This window comes from Schistocerca americana, chromosome X (genome assembly GCF_021461395.2).
Source record: "Schistocerca americana isolate TAMUIC-IGC-003095 chromosome X, iqSchAmer2.1, whole genome shotgun sequence".
Taxonomy (NCBI): domain Eukaryota; kingdom Metazoa; phylum Arthropoda; class Insecta; order Orthoptera; family Acrididae; genus Schistocerca; species Schistocerca americana.
This window is the reverse complement of record NC_060130.1, coordinates 395,612,538-395,639,632: the sequence shown is the minus strand read 5'-3', so window position 1 is coordinate 395,639,632 and position 27,095 is coordinate 395,612,538. Positions and strand designations below refer to the sequence as shown.

Here is a 27,095-nt window from a genome sequence, read left to right as displayed (position 1 = left end):
GACACGTTGTCTAAGTTCCTCAGTCTACTGCGCCCAATATCTTTTCAGCCTGGCTGAGATACTACGACCTCACAAGCTCGTACATAGTAACACATCACACGACAACCCAGTATTGGTAAACTACTCTGCCACCAAGAACTTGGTACGAGACGCGCAAGTACTCTTTAGTACTTAAACACATTTTTTCACAGTTTCCGTACTCAAATTGCCTAGTGTCCGTTCATTATTTTGGGGACTGTCACTATTGTTTGCTATCAGCAGACGCTAGTATGTATTGCGTTGTTCCGTGTTATTTTATACATCCAGTGGTTCTCCATAGAAGATATGGTACTATCTGCTTAATGCACACATCAAAAAAGTTTTGCATCACCTCAGTTCCGAGACTTCCGGAGTCTGTACAGAAAACTGGAATAGAGATCAGCGTAAACATCATTTCCGCTCTTTTCATACGCAATGCTCATGAACACCACACATTGCATGTTGTACCACCATACAGACCTTCAGAGGTACACGCCGGTGCCTCTAATACCCAGTAGCACGTCCTCTTGCGCTGACACGTGCCTGTATTCGTCGTAGCATACTATCCACAAGTTCATCAAGGCACTGGTGGTCCAGATTGTCTCACTCCCCAACAGCGATTCGGCGTAGATCCCTCAGAGTTGCTGGTGGGTCACCTCATCCATAAACAGTCCTTTCAATCTATCCCAGGCATGTTCGATAGGGTTCATGTCTGGAGAACATGTTGGCCATTCTAGTTAAGCGATGTCGCTATCCTGAAGGAAGTCATTCACAAGATGTGCACGATGGGGGATCGAATTGTCGTCTTTGAATAGGAATGACCCGCCAATATGCTGCCGATATGGTTGCACTATCGGTCGCAGGATGGCACTCACGTATCGTACAGCCATTACGGCGCCTTCCATGACCACCAGTGGCGTACGTCGGCCCCACATAACGCCACCCGAAAACAGCAGGAAACCTCCACCTTGCTGAACTCGCTGGACAGTGTGTCTAACGCGTTCAGTCTGACCGAGTTGTCTTCAAACACGTCTCCGACGATTGTCTGGTTAAAGGCATATGTGACACCCATCGGTGAAGGGAACATGATGCCAATCCCTAGCGGTCCATTCGGTATGTTGTTGGGCTCATCTGTACCAAGCTGTATGGTGTCATGGTTGCAAAGATGGACCTCGCCATGGACGTCGGAAGTGAAGTTGCGCATCATGCGACCTGTTGCGCACAGTTTGAGTAGTAACACGACGTCCTGTGGCTGCACGAAAAGCATTATTCAACATGGTGGCGTTGCTGTCAGGGTTCGTCCGAGCCATAATCCGTAGGTAGCGGTCATCCACTGCAGTAGTAGCCCTTGGGCGGCCTGAGCGAGGCATGCATCGACAGTTCCTGTCTCTGTATCTCCTCCATGTCCGATCAACATCGCCTTGGTTCACTCCGAGAAGCCTGTACAATTCCCTTGCTGAGAGCGTTCCTGGGATAAAGTAACAATGCGGACGCGATCGAACCGTAGTATTGACCGTCTAGGCATGGTTGAACTACAGACAACACGAGCCGTGTACCTCCTTCCTGGTGGAATGACTTGAACCGATCGGCTGTAGGACCCCCACCGTCTAATATGCGCAGCTCATGCACGCTTTTTTACAACTTTAGGCGGGTTTAGTGACATCTCTGAACTGTCAGAGGGACTGTGTCTGTAATACAATATCCACCGTCAACGTCTGTCTTCAGTAGTCCTGGGAACAAGTGTGATGCAAAACTTGTTTTGATGTGTGTACAACATTTGCATCGTTCTAGATTCACCTTGTGTCTGGACACTAAAGGACGAAGATTTTTACAGAATCTTCTAAACTGGTAACGGCACGGTATGATTCGGTTCTCCATTCCTGTATTGTCTGGTGCCTTGATTTACCTTGAGACGTGTCTTCCTTGTTAAGAAGCTGTGAAGAAAACTAGTGTGGGTCAGTGATGATCACATAGAGATTCCTCATGGGTTTATCACATGCTTTTGTCTGTTAGGAGGTGCGATGCCACCGAGAAGTTGCAGATGGTGGACTGCAATCGGCTTGAGACATCGATTAATGATAAGGGACGCTTGGTTTTGGGCTATGTTAACGTGCTTTCCGAGGCATGCTGCATCAAAAGCGAGAACAGTATTTGCGAGCGTAGACGAAAACGCACCGTGGCTGCGGTCCTGAGTACTGATGGTTGAGCTCCCACATATTATCACTTAACTACTGACGTAGATGGCTTTCTACCTGTGTTGAGACAATGTTACCAGAACTTAGAGATATTTCCAAGGTAACTCGTATATTTTCTGAAAAGACTTTGTGTTTTAGGGCATGATCACGTCAAGATACAAAAATTCAGTGTTCTTTGCGATTCACGCTTTGCAAGTTATGTGCACACATTTGACTTTTTTACAGCCTGTAATTCAGGAAATTCTTACCGTAGTCAGTATCTTTTCTACTTCCACCAATTTATTGCTCTGAACATTTGTGGCAGTATCAGTCTGGGGAAACGAACCACCTCGTACTTAGAAAAACGCTTTTGTCATTTGTAGAGTCTTGGCGTAAGATAGCAGCACTGACACTGCATGTCATTTATGTAGGAATGCAGTTCTCTTTCTTTAAGAGTGCAAGGGGCGGATGGGAGGAGGATAGTGATGTTTTGTGTGAAAGCGAAGTAAATCGGGTATTAGAGGTAAAAGCAACATAGTGGTATACGTCTTATTTGCCTGCCACATCGGTGCTTTTGCAAGTGAAAAGGGATTTATCACAGAGACTATGTTACGCTTTAAGTGAAATACCAGAGATATACAGGACAGAAGAAGCAACAAACAGTCCACAGAGATTTCAATACCCCCCGGCACCAGCGTGAGCTAATAACTCGTCATAATATTTACACACGGAGAATAAGAAAATAAGGGCAGCATGCGATTGCTGAGCATTCTCTCAAGTGATTCACTTTTTGACGTGTGAATAAATAAATTAATGTATATCAAGAGAAAGTAAAACTGAGTTTGCAGAGTTGAGTTACACAATCAAATCTCAGAATGAGGAGGAAATGAACAATAGTGCTGCACTAAATATTCAGAAAAAGGACACTGAAGTTGCTGTAATTATCATCGTATTGACAATTGTGCGTTCTGGGTAACACAAAGTAGAACAATACTCACAGCAACTACATCCACTGATTATTCAGTATTATTCAATACAATACCAGGGTCATTTCTACACAGGGTGGTCCAAAAGTCCGGAAAAACCCTCATAAAATCCAAATGGAGTAGCAAACAAGGAAACATAATCCCTACACACGAGGAACGGGAAGGGGGAAACTTTATAGGCTAATCCACCAACATGGCGGCCATCTTGAAAGCCGCCATCTTGGATTAAACTCCAAAATTTCAAATGGGAATGTGGTCATGTGACATATCAAACAGATAGAGAATTTCACCAGAAAAACAATACCGTTGTTATTTTAAACATAGCTTTATTCATTCTCGGTTTATAACCAGTTACGTGTGGCAGCGGTGGGGCGCTCGGCAGCATGTGTGTTATGTGCCGAAGAGACATTACGCTGATGTTACACAGTCCCGAGAGACCACCAACGTGGTGGCCACTTCACAGCACCCCTACGACCAGTTCACTTTTGAGGGAACTGCACATCCAGGTATGCTCGCAAATTGTGCCCATAATGTGGTGGGGCTCCTTCATGGTGGAAGCATTCCGAAAATGTCCCGTCCTCCGTTAACAATGAGGGAAACACTTCTTCATACAATAACCTCAGATAACCGTTGGCTGTTAACGTACCATCAATAAAAAAAATGGTTCAACGACTCTGGTACCCCACACACCACACCAGACCATCACTTTTTGTGAGTCGATCGTTTTGGAAGAATCAATCCAGTGCCAATTTGTGTCGGACCAGTATCTGTGATTCTGACTGTTCACTTCACCATTGATAAACCAAATGGCTTCATCACTGATCAGCACCTGATAGGGGAAACGTGGGTGTATCTGCAGCTGCTGTGTCACCCATTCTGTGAACTGTACCCGACGGTCTGGTTCATCCTCGTTCAGGTGCTGGAGCAGCTGAATTTTGTACGGGTGCCATTTGTACTGCGATAAAATTCGCAGTATGGAGGTACAGCTAACCCCACATTCTTGTGACAGGCGACGAGTACTCCGTTGCGGACTCCTGCTAAATGATGCCAACACGCTCACTGTTGTTGCTTCATTGGTGGCGGATTTTGGTCTTCCAGCCTTATGTTTATCTTCAACAGAACCTGTTGCTCGGAATTTTGCCAAAAGCTTGTCAACTGCGCTGTGAATGATGGGCTGTCTGATTGGGTGACGACTGTTGAAATCCTCAGCAATGACCCGTGTGCATCTTTCTCCTGATATCAAGATGATTTCAATGCATTCTTCATAAGTTAAGGACATTTTGTAACCTGTAAATAAGGAAACAATGACTAAAACGTTAGCATGAGTAAAAGATACCTAACAGTTAAACACATGTAACATATCAGGCATGGGATAGTCACTTTGCACCGTTTCAGACTCCATTTTAAGACTTCTCAGTGCGTAATACTCACGCTGCCGAGCGTCCCACTGCTGCCGCAAGTAATGGGCTATAACCCAAGAATGAATAAAGCTATGTTTAAAATAACAACGGAATTGTTTTTCTGGTGAAATTCTCTATCTGTTTAATATGTCACATGATCACATTCCCATTTGAAATTTTGGAGTTGAACCCAAGATGGCGGCTTTCAAGATGGCCGCCATGTTTTTGGCATAGCCTATAAAGTTTCCCCCTTCCCGTTCCTCGTGTGTAGGGACTATGTTTCCTTGTTTGCTACTCCACTTGGATTTTATCAGGGTGTTTCCGGGCTTTTGGACCACCCTGTAGTTCTCTTTTCACCTTATGTCTTATTCCATCCCAAGGAAAGCCCTGTGTCATGAAGATTCCTTGATGGTGACTAACAGACGTTTGCGGTGTTCCCCACATCAAATATCAAGAATAGGCTATTGATATTGTTTGTGCATTGAGCCTTACGGAAATCTGACTACAGTGCTCACATTGCACCGGATCGCAGTTTCTGGCTTAGTTAAATCACGTCGTGTTCTTTCCCTCAGTGATATCAAGTTAAGACTCATGAAATTAAGAAAAATACAGTATCGCTGGATTAGAATGTGCATCGCAGTCATGCCTTCAACAACATCCAACGTTCTGCTCCTGGATGCAGAGAAAATATCTCTCTATGTTTTGCACCATTTTCTGTTGGATAAACCTTCGTTGTTACGAATCCAAACGTTGGCGTCCCCAGCTGCTCAGAAAGAAGTTTACCTACAGAAGCTCCTTCATACCAGTTATCTTTCCTCAGACCCAACAAATGCATGATGCTGACTCGTAAACACCGTTTAACAGTAACGGTTTTTTACTACCCTCTTCACCAGACAAACCAGCCCTTGGAAATTCCTTATCCTCATCTACTCACTTCAGGCAACAGCCATCTACTCATACAACGTGAAGAACCAAACAGTAATAACGAATTCACGACAAATGAGCGAGTACAGAGGTTATTTCAGAGGCTATTTGCGATATAAATATTAATAGTGCATCGAGAATAGCGATCCACCCTAGGTGGGTCCAGCAGAAAGGCCCCACTGCCTCGTGTTTGTTTAGTGGCAACCTCTCCCGTTCACCAGGCTGCTTGCACTGAACAAGATACGGATAGACAAGTGTGCTATCGGCCCTCATCACCAAAGCAAGAAAGAAATAAAACAACATTCATCAAATGAACTTCGGTGAATTTTTCCTGGGTACCAGCACACGAAGGCATCCAAAAAATGAGTATGTTGCGATGTGTCCAACCACATCCCTGAACTTAAAACGACGACTTACGGGCATGAGAAGAAGAATGGATAGTAACACGACGGCAGAAAGATCTCCAGCGGCATAACCTAGCCCCCCGAAGATCGCAGTTTACCAACTGGTCATGCGGTAGACTTCCCACATGAGGATGCAGCCCCACAAAGATATCTTTCCAATCACCTCGACAGTATAGACATCAGAAATTCCACAACTTGTTCATCCATCTCAATCTGAAAGGCGTTTATAACATATGTACCCTCACGTGCGATAAATTCATCTGCCAGAACAACTCCCTATGAAATATCTTGTCGTTCATGAAGAACTTCTGTACCTTTGAACAGGAGTGTGGCTACACCATCTCATCTGCGTACTCCTTGGCGTCATTGCTAACACTCCACCCACAAACAACGATAAGAAGCTTGACATGTCTATCCTGCATGAAATTTACCCACAGCAGGGCCTCACCATTACGTTAACTTGTAACCTCTCACGACGTTCCCGGTAACAGGTTCCCTTCATACATATACGCATAGGAAATATTCTGAAAAGTGAAACACGGTTCACTTCTGAAGAGTGAGTTTTTCATTTATTATCGGTCCAATAACATACACAATTAATTCAACTGTCTACTTACTTTAGTGGAAGGGACACACCTGTATCCAGACGACTTGTGTATGTGCTAAGGCCTTTGAGCCTCCGTTGCTCATTTAGCTTGTAAAATGACATTCATGAGGCATTTGTAAGTTTTGCAAGCAATTTTTCTTCTCAGTACCATTGGATTCACTGGGGCATCCACATACAGTTCAAATGGCTCTGAGCACTATGGGACTCGACTGCTGTGGTCATAAGTCCCCTAGAACTTAGAACTACTTAAACCTAACTAACCTGAGGACATCACACACATCCATGCCCGAGGCAGGATTCGAACCTGCGACCGTCGCCGTCGTGCGGTTCCAGACTGTAGCGCCTTTAACCGCTCGGCCACTTCGGCCGGCCCACATACAGTTCCCAGTGTGTATTAGTTGTAATACTCTTGTAACCATCAATGGATTTAGTTGTGTGGCTGAGGTCAGATGTTAATACCCTTGTGTAGTGGTTACTCGTGGTCGACCTCTCACTGGCTTACGACGAACATATCCTGTGTCTTGATAAGCCTTAAAATGGCATTCCACACTGAAACGGCCTCTTTGTGTCACTACCGAGAGGCTATACTCTGCTCATAATGAGTGATCAGACACAAGTGAGACAACATTGCTCTAACGCCTCGTTGTCTTTGAATCGCATCCCTATTTGAAGCAATTATTTCCTCCTGAGATAGGTCCGTTCCAATTTGGATAGTTCGTGGTCGTAGTTTTCAACGAACGCTCTTGTTACCTCTTTTGCCTATAATCTTCAACTCTTGATGATAAAGTGTTGTACACTAGCGTAGAGGCAAAGCTTCTCCGTTGGAAGATATCGACCACATTTTGCGCATAGTTGATTTTTCCACTCGTGTGGCTGCAGCAGTAGTACACTGAGGTGACAAAAGTCATGTGATACCTCCTAATGTCGAGTTGTACCTCCTTTTGCCCGGTAGATTGGAGCAGCCTCTCGTGGCATGGACTCACAAGTCGTTGGAAGTCCCTGCAGACATACTGAGCCATCATGCCTCTGTAGCCGTTCATAATCGTGAAAATGTTGTCGGTGCAGGATTTTTTGCACGAACTGATTTCTTGATTATGTCCCATAAATGTTCGGTGGGTGTCCAGAATATTCTTCAAACCCATCGTGAGCAATTGAGACCCTGAGGCATGGCGCATTGTGATCCATAACAATTCCATTGTTGTTTGGGAACATGAATGGCTGCAAATGGTCTCAAAGTAGTCCAAAATAGCCATTTCCAGTCATTGATCGGTTCATTTGGACCAGAGGACCAAACCCACACCATTATGGAGTCATCACCAGCTTGCACAGTGCCTCTTTAACACCTTGGGTCATGGCTCTGATAGGCTGCACCACAGACAAACCCTACCATCAGCTCTTAACAACTGAAATCTGGACTCATCTGATCAGGCAATGATTTTCCGGTAGTCTAGGATCCAACCGATATGGTCACGAGTTCAGGAGAGGCGCTGCAGGCGATGTCGTGCTGTTAGCAAAGGCACTCGCGTCGACCGTCTGCTGTCATTGTCCATTCACGTCAAATTTAGCTGCATTGTCCTAACGGATTCGTTCGTCACACGTCCGACATTGGTTTCTGCAGTTATTTCACTCAGTGTTGCTTGTCTATTAGCACTGACAACTTTCGGTCGTTAGGTGATGGCCATCGGTCACTGTGGTGGCCATGGTGAAAGCTAACGCGCGAAATTTGGTATCCTCGGCACACTCTTCACACTGTGGATCTCGGAATATTCAATTTCCTAACGATTTCCGAGACGGGTGGCCCATACGTCTAACTCCAACTATCATTCCGCATTCAAAGTCTGTTCACACACTTCATGCGGCCATTATAACGTCAGAAACCTTTTACATGAATCACCTCAATAAAAAAGACGCTTCCGTCAATGCACTGACTGCTTATACCTTGTGTACGCGATACTACCACCATCTATATATGTGCACAGCGCTAGCCCATGACTTTAGTCACCTCACTGCAGTAGCAGTAGTGAGGTGGTAGTAGTAGTAGTAGTAGTAGTAGTAGTAATAGTTGTTGATGTTGTTGTTGTTGTTGTTGTAGTACACTGCTCTGCAAAACTTAAGGTCGACTTAGATAAAGTAGCATAACATATTAACAACTCGGCTGCAATGAACGAAAGTGCGGGAACATTTTGCCACGATTGTTCCAGTCACGAACAGAAATCCCACGAAGAAGGTGTAGGATGCGTTTGGGAGGCGTACAGAAGCGGATCCACATGTACCAAAGACCATCCAGCAGTGGTCAACTGCGCTGGTGGAGAAATAGAACACTCTACCACCAGAAGTCCTTACCAATTTTATGGCCAGCATTATAGCTCGTTGCTGAGCATGTAATGCCTTTCCATGGTGATCACACACCCTACTAAAAATCATGTCCTGCCTTTTGCAATATCCAGGAAAATCGCGCTGACTCCAGTGCAAATATTGTCCTTGTATGAAAGTGACATTTCTGCTTGTCTCACTGCGTATTTCTTGCAGTTACCTTGTGTACTGCACTGTAGCAGTTCTCTGTGTGTGTGTGTGTGTGTGTGTGGTACGTTTCATTAGGCTATTTTACTAGGCAGTGATACATCAGGCGAAAATTACTTTCATCCTTAAGTTTTGTACAACAGTGTAGTAGTAGTTTTACTCATATGTTATAAAGACATTTACCCCCATGAACCATGGACCTTATCGTTGGTGACGAGGCTTGCGTGCCTCAGCGATACAGATAGCAGTACCGTAGGTGCAGCCACAACGGAGGGGTATCTGTTGAGAGGCCAGAAAAAGTGTGGTTCCTGAAGAGGGGCAGCAGCCTTTTAAGTAGTTGCAGGGGCAACAGTCTGGATAATTGACTGATCTTGCCTTGTAGCACTAACCAAAACGGTCTTGCTGTGCTGGTGCTGCGAACGGCTGAAGGCAAGGGAAACTACAGCCGTAATTTTTCCCGAGGGCATGCAGCTTTACTGTAGTATGGAGAGCTGCATCAAATCAGTCTCTGGACTGAAGGTCACAACAACAACAACAACATCATAAAGACATGCCATGGTAGCACAGTTTAAGAACAACATAAACAGCGAGGTCATCGGTCCCATCGGATTAGGGAAGGATGGGGAAGGAAGTCGGCCGTGCCCTTTCAGAGGAACCATCTCGGCATTTTCCTGAAGCGATTTAGGGAAATCATGGGAAACCTAAATCAGGATGGCCAGACGCGGATTTGAACCGCCGTCCTTCCAAATGCGACTCCAGTGTGCTGACCACTGTGCCACCTCGCTCGGTCCCGACATATGCCTGAACAAATTTAGGCAAACCATGAAAAATCAAAATCAGGATGATAAAATGAAGATTGGAACCTCCAGACTCCCAAAAACAAGGCAAGTCTGATTAGAATAGTGCTACCTCGTTTTGTTTATCCTCAGTGTACAATACTGTTTTGCAAAGTGGTTATCCAGTAATGTAAACTCTAGTGCTACACTGTTCATTCATTTTTGGCTGCAGTGACTGCATACACTACGAACACAATACACACATTATTTCATAATGTAAGACTACGCACACTGTGAACTGTCAGGACCACAGTGGCGCTGTTCAGTTTCTATTTTGTGTACTGGTACTTTTCATTTGCTAACCTTAAAAACTGAGTCAGACACCCCCTATAAAAAGTGAAATGTTGAGGAGCTCAGAAAGAGAATAAGGTTTTAGTGTCTCACGTTGCATAATTTTGTGAGTAAGGTTTTCCAGAAAACAAAAAAAATATCTTAATGTGGAAGTGTTATGTGAACTGCCTGATGTTTTATTATTTTAACTACCGTCATTATCATTATGTATCTGTGTTACATTCCTTGTTTTTTATCAAACCGCTACTCAGTGTTAACTAAGTGGATCAATCATCTATAGACTGTATTGCTTAAAAATTACTTTTAAGTGCCTTTTTCAAAATAAGTCCATTTCAGCAATCCCTTTAACCTACCCGCCCGGATAGCAGTGTACGTTATAGTGACGATTCCGGTAAGGGAAGATAACTGGATCGAATCTACGTATCGGATTAAGGACGAGGTTTATTGTGCCGACCAGCCTGGATGTGGATTTTAGGCTCCCACTAGGTGAATACCGGGCTGGTACTCAAGCTCTACCTCAGTAACACGGTTCGCAAAGATTCAGAAAGTTTAGCTCACTTTCACATAGCTAACACTACACACAAACAGTTGGTTTACGCATACACTATTTCATCCCGAGTGCTAAGTGAGTAGCGACAGAAAGGGCAGCTGGTCGTATCTCAAATGAACCATGACGACCCTGCACCGATGCTGGACTGAGACAGAAGAAAAAAAGAAATATCCATTGAACCTGATTGGGAAATTTATTGTACAGTGTTATACATGGTTGAGAATGTTGTTCTGAGATGTATGTTTGTTCTTTCTCTTTAAATGTAAGTCCAGTCTAGATATTGTTACATGTTTGTGAAGAGAGCTGCTTTTACAGTAATTATCAATTTATTTTCTACATGCGTAGTTGGTTGGTATATGTACTCACACGGTGCAATTAAAATCGGCAGTGTTTTAAACGTGTCTTTACAATGAGCACGAATGCTATCTTAGGTTCTTATTTTTGTGAAGTTTTTCTGTAGTTTGAAGATTGTGTTCACATTTTGTGCATTTGTTCTCCAGAAAAAAAATTCCATGGCTAATAACTGAGTGTACATATGAATAGCTTGCAATTAAAAGATACTGGCTGTTACACATTGCTGGCAAGCCTCTAAGTGCATAACATGCTGATGACATTCTGTCTGCAAACATCTGTATATTCACACCGTATCAATTGAGAATCAGTGTGTTCGTGTTTGTTACGCAGTCTATAGCGGTAAAAACTATGTTTAATTTAAGATTGTCGTTTTCCCACTTCAAACTGAAATTCACAGTATTTGTTTCCTTTACGTTCATTGTAACTTAATGTAGTGATGAGTTGTTAACTTCCTTGAGGGTTTCATTTGCTTTCTCTGCAAGGGGCTGTCTCTCTGCTACTTTTGTATTACTGTCATCACCAAAGAAAAATTTGTCCCCATGATTAACACAGTTGGGAAAGTCATTGATGTTTATCAACAACATTATTGGTCCTAAGATGCTACACTCAGGAACTGCTATATTGAGACAAAACACTACTTGCTTTTTTATCTAGTGTACTGAAAATATGTAGCTATCTGTTTTAGTTGCCCTTTGTACCTCGTTAATCATTATTGCCACAACTACAAAACGGTTTCTGAAACAATTTTAAACGTGTATAGCCTCTAAGAGGCCAGGTCTGTTTTTTACCATTAGAGCTAAAATATTTCCATAATAAGGGAGGTTACGAAACATCTGTTCGAGGTACTTTTCGGAGAAGGCGTTTACTAATAATGTGTCATAGGATGTCTTCTCGGGCCCACCACTAACGAAACTGTCATTTCTCCAAGTGAGTGATGGGTGATTAATATCTTCACCTATGATTACAATATGATTGGGGAACTAACGTGCAACCAAACTAAGGTTTTCTCCAAAGCTTTCTGTTACATCAGGAGGTGAGTTTCGTGGTCGATAGAAGGATCTAATTACGCTTTCAAGCCCACTCCTGATACTGAGTCCCGCCCAAACGATCTCGCATGCAGCTTCAGTTTCAGTCTCAGCGAATATGAGTGTATTGTCTACTGCAAAAAATATACCAACTCCATTTCCCATTAGCCTAATCTTTCGATGTACACCTAAATTTTCCTCAAAAATCCACTCCTATGAACTTCAGGTTTTAAGCAGATTTCGGTACCTTGCGTTATGTGAGCTTCACTGCTTTTCAGGAGCGTTTTCAACTCCGATACTTTGTTGCGAATGCTTCGGCGGTTAACTATTAGCATGTTAATACTCTCGCCTGTTAGGAGCATTCCTATTGATCTTACACTAATACTTCCAGGCCCCCTACAGCTGTCGTTATCCGACTGGATGGAAAGTTGCCTAATCTAAAGAAACCCTCCTATACGTCCCAGACACAGTTAGCTGCCGGCCAGTGTGGCCGAGCGGTTCTAGGCGCTTCAGTCTGGAACCGCACGACCGCTACGGTCGCAGGTTAGAATCCTGCCTCGGGCATGGATGTGTGTGATGTCCTTAGGTTAGTTAGGTTTAAGTAGTTCTACGTTCTAGGGGACTGATGACCTTAGATGTTAAGTCCCATAGTGCTCAGAGCCATTTGAACCACAGTTAGCTACGTGGGTACCAGCCTCTGATGTTTAGGGCACACCTGCTCCATTTAGGGGGATTCTACAGTCTCAACACATGGTGCAAGTCGAGGAAGTCGCAGCCTAGCTTCTCACAGAACCTTCGACTTCTTTTGCTCAGTCCTTCCACTAGACTCAGAACTAGCGGGCCACTATCAGTTCCGGGGACAACGCTGCAAATTTTGAGCTTCGTTGAAACTACGTGCAGAAGGCTGCTGTTCTCAACTTCCTCTTCCAGTCGCTGAAATGATTCAAATATGACTTCGGATCCCACACGACAGGCATCGTTTGTTCCAGTGTGTGCCACAGTCTGTAGTTGGCTGCGCCCTGTTCCCTCAGTGACAGCTGGAACAGCCTCTTCAACATGTTGAATGAGCCCGTCGCCCCCTAGGCATGCACAAAGTGCACTTGGTGTTCCTTTCTGTCGCTTGCTGCTATTTCCCTAAAGTATACCATTATTCACCATACGGTGAACTACTGATGATTAATAGACCCCTTGGCACTTTCCACCTTTACACAGGACTAAGCAGGTTTCCCAACAGGTGAAGTAAGCCCAGCAGGCTCAGTATCAGCGAGAGATAGTACTTCAAACCTTTTGGTTAGGGGATCAGTATAAACCCTACATCCTCCCTGATCCCTTTCTGTCCTGCACAGGACGCGTAGATGTACCACTGACACACCACTTGCAGTCAAGTGAACGAGTAATGACAGATTCTGTAGATCCCGCAGAGGAGACAAGATCGACAGGAGAGAACAGTAAATGCTGTACCTTTGGTATCTCTGGTACACGACACTGGAGAGCTGATATAATCGGTTCCTGATATAATCTGTTCCTGATACAATGTTGTCCCAGAACCGAGGTCTTAATTTGCTTGTACGTCGCCTGTCCGTTGCAGTTTGCCTTGAAAATGGCGGGGTGTTCTCCCGCCGAAATATCGGCGGTCGCTGAAAGTGTTACCTGGCTGAATTCCCGGAAGTTATTTGAAAATCAACCAGTTCGTTATACTTTATCAAAAACAGTTCAGTGTAATGAATACATTCATATTTATGCTCTCCAAAAGCAACGAAGTGTAGAGAATATGTAAAACATTCCCTCTTGAGAGACTGTATACTATTATCTTCACATTCATTTCTGAAAAAGCGTTTAGATCATAACCATAACCAATGACTTTGTGAAAACTGAACACTTGAAAATTAAGCACGGACCCACAAAAAACATCCATAAGAGAATAAACACTAATTTCTCCTATATTTCTATTGCGTAATACCTTATGACGTGGAACTGACATTCGAAATCGATTGTGTCTATGTTACTCACTCTACCATAATATTTCACGCACATAGTGCCATTGTTCATAAAATCAAGCTCACAATCACTGATAGGTGAGAATCTTGATAGTATATATATTTTGAGCCTTAAATTAAACAAGCAATGCCACTGTAAATTTCATATTGACTTCATTTGCATTCATGACTGAGTACCTTCCTCACTTCTCCCATGCCGATGGTCTTTCGGTGCATATTGCACTTCTTCCCTCACACAGACGTTTCAAATTCTTCAACGAGGAAGCAAAAGAATCCCTTCTCCCTTGAATTACAACAAGTGACTAATAGACAAAATACAAATTTTACATGTGCATGCTATACTTACATTTTGGAGTGTTACATGTGTCACCAAAAAAAAAAAGAAAGCGATTGAAGATGACAGCGACTGTGACGAATACAACATAACCTACGACAGTCTAATCTCAGTAACATGCTGATAATTGTGGTTGCTGTGCTTTATAACCCACATTCATGCTGATTCGGCAAGTGCAAACTAGTTGCACCGGGGAAAAAGGTCTTATCGACGTCTGAATTAAAGGGATTTTCGTATTTCGCTGAACCAACTCAAAGGCCTTTCACATTTCAAGGAACACGGAACATAATCTCTAATGCAAATTTGCCCTCATGATACCCACGTTCAAGGAATCAGCAAAGCAATCTGAAATATATGTGTCACCTCTTCACCTCTGAGCTGTACAACGAACGAAAATGCTTACATTGACTCGTTTTATAGCAAGAACTAAAATTTTGCGGCGAAAATTACCTGCCATTGCCTAATGCGCAAGGGCATCACGATCAGAAAGGCTCCTCCGGTATCAAAACAAGAGGTGGATCTGAGAGTCTGCTATCCCAGGGGAGCTAGGTTAGATACAGGGTGACATCGGCTCAGCAGACTGCATCTTTCACCCCCATTCTGTTCAGCTCAAACCTTCTATGATTACGAGTTTCTAGTATTGACGCTAAAATTCTTTATATATATTTTATTCCTCTTTGAAATCGATTATGCTCCCTTGCCATCTATTCCCATGATTCAATACGTGCTGTTCAGTATGTAATATCCCATTCAATAATTATATTGTCTGAACCCAAATCTTTCAAATTTCCTGCAAAATGCACATTTTTATGTGTGTCTTTCAACTGCTGTATGTATTCAAATGCAACTTACTATTCTATAATTGAGTTTTTCGCTTTATTATTTTCGACAGCCATCATAAACTTCAAGCAATAATGAATGCTTCCCAAAGCTTCTCTTCTATTCGTATTATCTAATTATCGTGTGAATTATCGCCCATCACTTTCAAAGCTAGTAAGCAAATTAATCGCTCCACTAATTAATTCAGATTATTCCAGTAAACGAACTCAGTATGTGCTGCTGATTCATTGGAGCCTGTCTTCGAATTTTGAATATCAAGTGCATTTTCATTCCCTCCCATGGCGAAATGTATGTCCTGGTATCTCAATAATGACCCACCACTCTCATTTAATGGTGTACGTAGATTTATAGCCCCTGTTCGATTTTAATGGTTTGTAGTAAAGATAGTTCTATTTATGAAGATCGGTGACACAGATAATTTTATTGTAATTTAGAAGGTTCTGTAATGTATAATTACTTTTATGAGGTTCAGTTTTAAACAATAGTTTACATAATCCTCTCTTTATAAGGTATCTTACATTGTGAATTATTAAATCACCTCTCTCAAGAGTTACCCATGAATTTCCGACACTTCTTATGGTGGTTCAAATCTGATGATGTATAAAACGTCGCTTCTTGTTTGTTGGTATACTAAGAACTGATGCTGCCAGTCTACCTCCTGTCAATGGCATTATTTTTTTTTTCATAGCTCTCCTTCACCTGCATCTTCCTCCTGCTCCTCTTCCTCATCATCGTCAATATCGTCTTCTTCTTCTCCTACTTCCTCCTTTCCTCCTCCTTCTCCTTGTCTGCTTTCACAAACGGAGCACTTTCTTTAACCTTATATTCATCTTCTTAGTCTGCCTTATTCTCCTTTTGGAATATATGTCTTTGAATCGATATCTGTAGTGGTTGAAAAGTGGGCCAAAATTCTCTTTTCAGTACATACTCAGCTCCAGCTTGCCACAATTGGAGCAACGACAGTTTCCTGTAGATATTTCGTTGAGATGACTTTTAAGACCAATCTTTTGTCCAGTGGAACTGAGAGGCAGTTCTTGATCACAAGTCTCAATCAGCTGATTATAAATGAGAATCTCAATTTATACCACAATATGGAGCTGTTCACTTGTAGTAGATGATGTCATATACAGATACAGTTATCGAAATTTATATGTTAACACCTGTTACTTAAATCATCGTCTTAGCTAATAACTAGAAATTTATACGTATTATCACTCCATGCTCATTTATGCATGTAGAGGAACACATTAAAAGTCAAATCAGGACTAACATGATAGCTGAATCTTGAATACCCGTGAAGTATTCAAGATTTCCGTATGTCGGGGAAACCTAAAATCACACATGATCGCTGAACACATGTCAGAAACAAAGTTTGTGTTGTAAAGAGTAAATACATTACCATTGTCTCTAATTACTTTCGTTGGAAGTTCATTATATGTTTGGCATAGATAAATGCTCTTTACACGGTAACGGAGACCCATAGAAAGGTATGCCTTTATATGCCATTGTTTATCACAAGAAAATTGATCGAAAAGAAATATAAAAACTATTTCATGTCATCATGCAATGTAAAATACCCCTTACATGAAAATCTAAATATGCAGTAAATGTTAAGTTTTCAAGTCTTTTCCCTAGAAATTTATACACAAATTGCAGGAGGAATTTGGAGTATATGCAAGCTAAATTTAAAGATGGTTACGAAGATGATGGAGCAGAAGAAGAAGGAGGATGCAAAGAATGTAATACCGACATATTTAAAACAACAGTTCGAACTAAAGTGTATAAAGCCGCGCAGTAATCTCGTAGGCGTTGTGCAAACTACTCGTAAAATTGAGAACGTAGGTTGCATGTGCAACTCTGAGATGAAGAGTTTGGCACAGGAAAGGAATTCATCGCATCAGACCAGCCAGAAGACTGATGGCTCAAAACAGCTTCGCAAGTTGCTCCAAAACCAAAATCGCTACGCAGAAAGCGTAAACTAAGTGCAATATTACCTCTCATTCCAGTATTTGCTGCATTATCAGCACTTGGAGGATCAGCTGGCAGTGCAACAGGAATTGCTAGGACCGTTAATGATACAAAAGCTGCTGTAAAGATTCTAACTAGCATACAGAGAAATAATCATACAGAGGTAGCAACAGCACTTCGTGAAGAGAACGGGTTGTATTTAAAACCATGCGTGAAAAGTGGGCTTGTTCTTTATTTGACCAAAAAAAATACCTTCAACAGGCTTCGAACAAGAGTGTGTACTAATATTAACTTAAGATATTATGTCAAGATGATGAGCATACCACATTTTTGGGGTGTGTTTCTTAGAGATATTTTACCCAAGAAACCTAGAATTTATGACAGTGCCACTGTGAAGATCAAGATGAAAAGTGAACATGGTTCTCATTGGTTATCTCACAAGGAGATAACCTTGTGTGTTATTTCGATATATTTGTCAGAAGCAGTGAGGTAGTTTGAAAATATACCATCTACACTACTATACAAAGACAAGTGTGTGTTATTCCCAAGAAATCTCGAAAATTCCGAAGGAATACTGCATCTTTCTTCTTAACAATACAGGCACTGCAATATCGTACTTATTCGCCAATACCAGGCAGCGACTTTCAGTTTAAATGTACGTCAGAATAAATGCACAAATGTACTCGCCCACTAGTAAAGGCTCTTGGCTACATAAAATTATAACAGGAGTCAAAAGAATAAAATATTTTCATTTCATCAGTATTCACCATGCCAGAGACAAAAGCCTACTGTTCAAAGGTACAGGCTAAAGCTATAAAGAAAAACCGGGATGCAGAGGGTGCTAAATATATGGCCTTAAGAACTACACCTTGCTTGTGTTCAGTAACACCAGTTTACATGAAAGTAAAATGTAAATTTCCTCTACTAGGCTGCTAATAATGCAATAAATTTAAAGGTATATATTACATATGAAACCTCTAATATATTTGCTGATAGAGTAATACTGTAAGTGAATTCAGGGTGCAGAAGCCAGAGCACTATTTAGAAACGACCACTGTACGTTAAATTACAACATAAAAAATGATACCCTTCTGCTTAACTTTACGGCGACTTACCCCAAAAAGATATCATACACATTACGAAATAATTTTTTTAATACTAACTGTAGGAAAATGTACTGAAAGGCTGCGAAAAATGATACCCAGTGATATAAAACGTAAGTAGCAACATATTTATTTTATGGGCAACGACAACTGTGTTGTCTTTATCGCCTTTAGTTATTAAAACTTTATTGTGTTTTAGTTTGCGATTAATATCATTAATAACTTTTTTCCTTTAGTGCAAATACTATGGTGAGTACTTATGTTATGCAAATATTTTATTCTCTGGACTCCCGTTATAATTTTATGTAGATAGAGCCAATACATTCGTAGGTTCATTCTGACGTACGCTGAATGTAATCTGGCTGCTGTCTTAAGCCATGGATGTGATGTTTCTGGCTTTTATATCAATTTTATATAGAACCGCTCACCTTCAGGTAATTTAATTTACCACAATATGATGTAACAAATGAGTACCCTTACCACAAATATTTTCTATTTTTAATATTTTGTTATATATATTTTAGGGGTCATTACTTCTGAAGGAGATATTTTTATAAATATTAAGACCTGGGTCAAGGGCTAAATAAACCTTTGGTTTGCAACTGATCGACAGATTTTTTCCAACGTCTTCAAATGTATACAGTTGCTGAATCGCAGCCATGTTTAAGATTTTGCAATGTGAAGTTCTTGGATCTGTTGTGGTGTGAAAGCCCCGTAAGATCTCCCTTTTGATGCCAATGAGCAGAATAGAACTTTTTGTTGAACAGTGAAAGAAAATTCTTTTTAATCACAATGAGCGGAGTGACCATGTCGTCGATCAAAGAAAGACATTTAATGTTTTTTTTAATAGTAAAATATGTATCTGGAGTATTATCCCTTGGTTTTTCTTCCCTGTCCCTCTGTAACACTTTATACGACGAAATATTTTGTTTTTGATGCCACATTGTGAGGAGATCTGGCTCTTGTTGCTGACTCATTGTAATCAGCATGCAAGCAGCTGAAGAGCTGCATCACTCAGCATGCAGACTTTATTTGAGAAGAGTGGTTATTATGGAAAGGAATTAATAACCTTCATTAAGCCGATTTTATTGACCTGACTGCATATTCCACGTATAATTCAGGCTGTAAATACTTATTGACAGTAATTGACGTTTATTCCAAATAAGGATGAGTTATTTCACAGGAGACTAAAACTGATACTGAGGTTGCAGATACGTTGAGAAAATATACAGAAGAAGTAATAGGATTCCAAATCATTTACAAACAAAATTAGGTAAGAATTTCAAGAAACTGAAACCTAAGTTTAATCACTACTCATCATTTTCCATCTTGATAGCTTCAGTTATGGAGTGATTAAACAGAACTCTTTAAAGGAAAGTGTTTAAATATTTCACTGTTTAGGGTTCTTTCAAATAGATCGATAAGGTGAAAGGCCTGGTCAGTCGCATGATGGCACAAAACATAGAACAATTAAAGTGAATCCTTTTTGTCCGAAATATAACAAACGTTTTGTCTACTGTGTATAATAAGTTCAAGATTCTAGAGCCACGCAAAGCTAAATTCAAAGTGCCCAATCTAGTTAGAATTAACAAACATAAGACTTTTCTAGAAAGGCTTCATGCCCAAATTTTCTAATGATATATTCAAAATTCAAACAGTTCTGAAGACAAACCCAAGACCGTACCTCCTGGAAATTTATGTCACGAGGCCATGTCAGGAGGTGTCTATAGAACATAACTACCAAAAAAAGCTTTTGCACAAAAACAAAGCCACTTTTCACACTAATGGGAAAGTATAATTGTCGAATCTGGGGTACTACAAAACATCCACATGAATGCAATGAATTTGAGCGTGATTCCCCGAAGATAAAGGTTTTTTGTACCTTGTTACGCCGAAAACTGTATGGGCCATTCTTCTTCGTTGAGAGCACTGTCACTGGATATTCCTACTTGGACATGTTGCAGCAATGGCTGATGCCTCAAATGCAATCGGACTCTCCGTTCATCTTTCAGCAGGATGGGGCTCCACCCCATTTTCATCGTGAAGTTCGTGAGTACCTGAACACGGAGCTGCCGCATCGATGGATCGGTCGTGCTACAGAAGGGGATAGTTGTTTTATGAAATGGCTTCCCCGATCACCATATCTGATTCCGTGTGACGTTTTTCTGTGGGGATACATTAAAGATCTGGTGTATGTACCGCCCTTGCCACGTGATGTAGTAGAGCTCCGGGAGAGAATAAGGGGAGCGACTGCAACAGTCGACGATGCCATGCTGGGACGGATATGGCAAGAATTCGATTACCGTATTGACGTCTGCCGGGTCACTCATGGTTCGCGTATTGAATGTCTGTAAAAGAAGCTTTCAGAGTTTCTCTTCAAAATGCAATATGTATGACATCTGTACAATGTTTAGTTCTTCTGCAATTAATAACTGAAAGTGTTCCCGGACTTTATGTACACCCTGTATATTGGTAACACTTGGGCTGCATGATTGTAGTAGGCTAAATAGAAATGCAATGTTGGTGTGTCTCAAGCATATCCAGTTCGTAGCACAATTTCTACTACCATAGTGAGAAGGTAATGATAACATTCATGCAATGGTTTTAGACTGCAGGGCCTTACTTAAACACGGCAGTCAAAGGGATAGCCCAAGATACACGTTGTGGATGGCTTCTCGAGAGCGGAACCGTGGCGCCCTCGGAGGTGTGACAATAAATGTGAGCTCTCCGAATGACGAAACCAAATATACCAAATGTAGGTACCACCTCACGTCAATAATCTCAGCCTGCATCATAGAACCCGAAATTACCATGTAAGCTTTTATCAGATGATGCCAAGTTTAATGCATCACGTGTTGCAACTAGCCTCCCGCCACTTGAGTACAACGCAGTGAAGATTCATGCAGTTACGTGGAATTTTCAGTCTCTTTTTGGAGTGTTGTTCAACCCGCGCGTCACATTTTCTTGAATTTCGGTCATGTCGTCAGAGCGTTGACCCTTCAAGTGAACTTCTGCATTTTGTCGTTTTATGGTAGGCTTATTTTGATAACATTAAGTCTCGTGACCCGTGATTGTTTCTTCTAGAAAGCAGTTGTCACCGGTTTGCATTTCGACCAAGTCACGGCAGGCGTCAACGGGGCGGGAGTCAAGGTGTTTGGGACAGACTTTGCACACACTTTTCTATTCTGGAGAATGTTTTTAACACTTGATTTAGAGTTGTAGCTCCACTGCGTGTTAACACACAACAGTTTTGACACACTACGGCCGCACGTCCACCACTTCACACTGCCTGCACACAGAAGACTGGTCGAATGTTCATTTGATTAATTCAAGCTGCCTATTGCGCTGACGTCTCTGTTACGCCAGGAATACAGTCAGTCGCGGAAGTTTATGAATGGCTAGTTTAGTAACTGAAGGACGCCATTTTGACAAACATGAATGTAGAACCTCGTCAGGCTGATCTAATATTTTTAATTAGTGCAAAAATATAAATACTTGTACGTTTATCGTCGTCAGTAGTCCAATGGTATATTTCAAATTTACTGACTTTTGCTTGTATCGCACCACGTCTGTGTTCTCTGTCTCAAATTCATACATTAATAATTTTTCATAATTCGTGAAATTTTGTGTTATCATCGCAGAATACCCTGCAAATGCGTTATAGCTGACTCTCTTCTGTTAACGACACTGTCTAATCGCATCACTAACTTGTTACAGTTCAAGAATCAATTAGAACTTTTTGAGTGTTATTAAGGAACATAACTGGCCGACGTCGTGTTTATTTTAAAGAAACCATCTCAACATTCTGAAAAGATTTTCGCATATTAAAGCTGTAACGGTGATTAATTCGGCGTGTAACATCAGAAATACATCTTTACAGTCAGTGCAAGTGTGAGTTCGAAGCAGGAGGTATCCTTCAACTCTGTGAACTGATTGCATGAATATTATATATGACCACGATATTGCGGCAAGGCTGGGATTCCAGAAAGAGCACTAGCAACAGCCTTTGAAGTCGGTACTTTATGTCCTCAGCTGCGTCTTCGCTGAGTACAGCTCTCCCCTTCACTCCATTTCAGGTGATCAGTTTATTTCTCGGGTGTCTTATGCCCTCTGTGGAAGAGCCCAGAAGAAAGGGAAGAAGAACTACCGAGGAACATTGGAATAAATTATCATAGATGTTGTGAGTATTGTTATTCATATTCACGAAAAAAATATTTATTATTAAAAGTTTCAGCTTAAGTATACAGCCTTGAAGAGACACAAGATTAAGATTTAACGACTCGTCAACACCTTTGTCGATGAGCGAAGACTCTCATCAGAACTTTGTAGAGAGACTCGAAAGGAGAAAAGGACACAAATACAGTTGTGTAACTTCATAGACTTCTTACAGCCGGGGATGAATGCTTGAGCAGTGGAATATTCTCTAGTGATGACATGTGTGTGTGCAAACGCTTATGTTCAGTGCTCAGTAGCTCTTCAGTATCATTCTATATAGTTTTTCTTTGCATGTAGTGAAATGTTTTGATAGTGTTAATAAGGATGTAAAGGGCACGAAGGCTCCTTTTGTTATCTTGTGTTTATGTTTTTAGTTGCTATTTTCGTAAATTTTACCAAACTTGTTGCTAGCTTGCGCCATTGAAACAGTGCCTCTGTCAAGATTTCAAATTTGAACAGTCTGTATCTTCATACAAGATGAAAACTAGAGACAGCCTTTAAGTTAAGTGGCATGATTAACTGCTTGCTTTTTATCTTCTAAACATAATTAAAGTTTATCTCGGCTCTTTTTAACGGTAGTTAGAATGCCTTGTGGAAAATGGCTGTTCTTCGTGGCAGTTGCATTGGTTACAGTCGGTCGGCTCCGTGCAGCCTCTGTAAAGTGTGCCACTAGCCACACTATTATTGCTGAGAACCCTATGCCAGTTTCTACTGTTTCCTACGTGGTCCCCAGAGATTTCACATATGATATCAAGTTATAGCATGATTGTAGCTGGCGGGTAATGCCTATATTTGGAGGAACACTCATCCCTGAAAGGCTCCATGTTGTGGTTGGCAGGAGAGCCAACACCGTTTTACTAAAGGAGGCCGAAATGCGCGCGTTTTAACTCACGCAGGCTGGCGTGAGGTCTGGAACATGACAAGGAAATTAGAATTTAGAAAAACGGACGTAGCTGGTGGAATACTTAACTTTAATCCATTAATGATGAACGTCGCTCTTGACGGTACATGATTCACAATATCAATAGTAACTGATAATGGCACCTTGCTAGGTCGTAGCAAATGACGTAGCTGAATGCTATGCTAAACTATCGTCTCGGAAAATGAGAACGTAAGTAGGCAGTGAACCATCGCTAGCAAAGTCGGTTGTACAACTGGGGCGAGTGCTAGGAAGTCTCTCTAGACCTGCCGTGTGGCGGCGCTCGGTCTGCAATCACTGATAGTGGCGACACGCGCGTCCGACGTATACTAACGGACCGCGGCCGAGTTAAAGGCTGCCACCTAGCAAGTGTGGTGTCTGGCGGTGACACCACACTCCATGTATCTAATAAACGGGTTTGAGGCTGTATCTTCCTCTGTTAATGTGAGAAATCCGTAAGTGCATACGTCTCCAGCTCGTTCAGCGGCCTCTTGCTCGATGACAGCCGTGGACAACCACCGAGGGGAAACAAACTGTCGCTAAATGCAGATAAACAGCACTGTGTCCATGACACTCCCTCTGTTGGAGATAGTGTCACTAGAGTTGAGAAGTCCGACGATTAGTTGATGTGCTTCCCCTCAGGAATGACCGTCGCGTGGAAGATGTTGCCTTGGAGCAGTCGTGAGACGCAGCACCGCGAGGTTCATATAGCCACACACGTCTATGCGTATCATGGCTGTCACCTGCTATTCGACGCTGCTTTCTATTTTTCCCGGAGACTAGGGCAACTTGTATAGACAGCTAGCTCCATTACAGCTGTTTATTTGTCGAATCATTTCAAAGGTTGATAGATTCGTCGGAGTTCTCCGGCGACATGCGGAAGGAGTTTATAAACCAAAGGCATCGTCTTTTCTGTGAGAAATTCGGCTGTAGATTCCTCGACATCTCGACGTGGACAATTCTGTGAAGAGTGTGCCGTTGCGATGGATAATGCAGAGTGCGCTATATACCGGAGCCGTGAAACACTATGTATTAAACGGGGCCTCCTTCTGGTCGGCTGGCTGGGGCGGCGAGGGGCAGTGGGGTGGGGGTGATATGGGGAGGGGGGCTGGAGACGAACACGCGAACGGTCTGAAATTCCGTAAGATAACCAAAAGAAATTCAAACGTGGTGACACAGGATATTAAAATTTTGGTAGTTAACTACCAAGGCATTCTCAGTGAACTTCCATAACTCACCTCCCTCAAATAACGTAATTATAAACAAATAGTACTGAAAACTCAAAGTTATCTGAATGGCACTGTAGAAAGCGAGGCAGTTTCTCAGAAACTTGCGAAACGTGTATCGGAAAGATACAATCATCCCCTGAATGCAATGCGTTAATTGAAACAAGAAAGAGCAGTTGATATAGAGTGGTCGGAAGTGAATTTTACAGAAAACACAAGTCGATAATAGTAGACGGCACTAAATGGACTTCGGCTGATAATCAGTTGACTGAGACAAATCGGTCGTATAGTCATTCAAACGCAGCCTGAATTTGACAGAACGTAAGTGCATCAGTAATTCACCGATAAACTGTCAGGAACAACTAATGTCACAGCCCACGCGATAGAGAAACATTTTTGACATCCAGGATGTGTGCATACCCTATATTATCGTGAGTGTAGTTAAGGATACAGGGATTAAAGATAGTGATGATATTTTAGTGCCGACATTCATGAAAGCAAGAAGTTTGTCAAGAAGGCTAGAGGAACTCTTGCGTTCGGTAGAATTGCTGCAGTGACTGGTAACAGTAAACGTGTTGTTTCATTTAATGTCAGTAACAGTCACGGTAAAGCCTAACCTAAAATGTTCGTATTTAAACTGTAATCAAATTTCAGAAATATTGTCAGTCATATTCTAAAAACATAGGGTATTTAAAGTGGAAGAAGCTCATGTTAATTTAATGGGTTCATTCCAAAATTATTGCGGCAACGGAAATCGTTACTAACAGAGCCATCCATCTCACTGAAAGGCAAACAAATTGACATATTCCTCCGTAGCCTCTTGACGCTAACCGCAGTCGTGTGGTGGGGAATATCTACGCCCAAAAGATCACAACAGTCTTGATACAATGCCAAAAGGTGTCAACACATTTTTGCAAATTCAGTGGAAATGTACGAACTGATTTTTTGCCTCAAGCTCAAACTTTCAACCGTGATTTGAATGCAAGCATTTTGAAAAGGTTACGGGAGGAAATTCGCGAGAAGAGAGTATGCCTCACGTTCAGCTTTGTCAGCTTGCGTGCTTTGTGTCCTGACCCTCCACAGCCGTGTTATTCCATGTATTTCGTGTCATGTGACCTTTCTTGTTTCCAAAACTAAACCCAGTACTCCAAGTACGTCAGTCCTACACTACTGAAGACATTTAGGAGTATTCATCACAGGTACGAAAGGACATTCCATAATAACGTTATAAGGTCTGCAAAGCGAGGACAGGCGAGCCCCTACGTAAGGTGAATACTCTCATGAGAAACATCTGAATGTAAAAATATTATCTGAAAATCAGATTTTTTTTATAAATATCTCGATGGCAGTCTGAAACTCAAAGGACTGGAAGGACCACAACTCGACATAGTAAATTTTTGTCACTAAAAAGTGAGCTGGCTACTCTAGAATAATCTTGGTTCTAGTCTGACACCTGCAGAGAAACTTACATCAACGGAAACTATGTGGTGTCCTCAGCATCTTGGCCTCCTGTAGAAGAGTAATTGTGAACCTTAAAGAGTAACTAGAAAGCGACGAGTAATTAAAACTTGTACAAGTAAGTCTAATCTAAGAAACAGTAAGCACACAGAGCAAAGGGGAGCAGAGTTTACTCAGCATTATTAAGTTCCAATCGAGTATTTGACTCGTGAAAATGAGTTCTCTTCTCCTGTCTGAGAAACGTCTCTGAATCAATCGACAGTTTTCACGGGTGAAAGCGAGAAAAGTAAAAATTTCTCTTGTAATGACGTACCTCGAAAGCTATAAAATTCTAAAGTTTATGGTTCGATATGCAGCAAATTTTGTATCTTTCTCTCTCGATATCGACCAATTGCAATAGGTAATACGGAATAACGAACGCATATAATGAGAACTCTTTGAAAGATAGGTCCTTGTTGAACGATATCCTATAGCTCAGTACCTTTAATTGTAACTAAATAATTTATTATTCGACCAGTACTAAGGACTACACACTACCAGGATTGATGACGTTCTGTTTCCGAATAAAGGACGAATAATAAATAATGTGCGATCAGATTAAAAGTGATGCTTCAAATAATGTCGTTTATTAAATATACGCCGCTTTCAATACTCAACTTTACCATTGCAATATTTTCACAACATAGCGAAATAGTTAACGTAATGTCACTGATAGCTGATGCTGTAGCCAGTATCGACAACAGACAGTGGATATCTTTCAAGATGCACCACGAAGTAATTATCCGAATGGGATGAGAATCGGAAGGATGTGATGTACATCTACAGACAAACAAATGACTACAGTTTCAGAAAAATGGAATTATTTATTCAAGGGAAAGGGCTTCACAAACTGAGCGAATCAATAACACCTTGGTCCACCTCTGGCCCTTATACAAGCAGTTATTTG

General features: G+C 41.7%; 1 protein-coding gene across 1 annotated transcript; it reads right to left on the bottom strand.

Moving 5' to 3' along the window:
- Nucleotides 1-3,815: 3,815 nt before the first annotated feature.
- On the bottom strand, nt 3,816-4,457 carry LOC124556042. The gene has a single exon (XM_047130077.1). The coding sequence runs from the start codon at nt 4,455-4,457 to the stop codon at nt 3,816-3,818; it is 642 nt and encodes a 213-aa protein (XP_046986033.1).
- Nucleotides 4,458-27,095: the final 22,638 nt, after the last annotated feature.

What these genes read in the sequence shown, in the direction of transcription:
- LOC124556042 (XM_047130077.1), bottom strand. Translation starts at nt 4,457, where the DNA reads ATGTCCTTAACTTATGAAGAATGCATTGAAATCATCTTGATATCAGGA.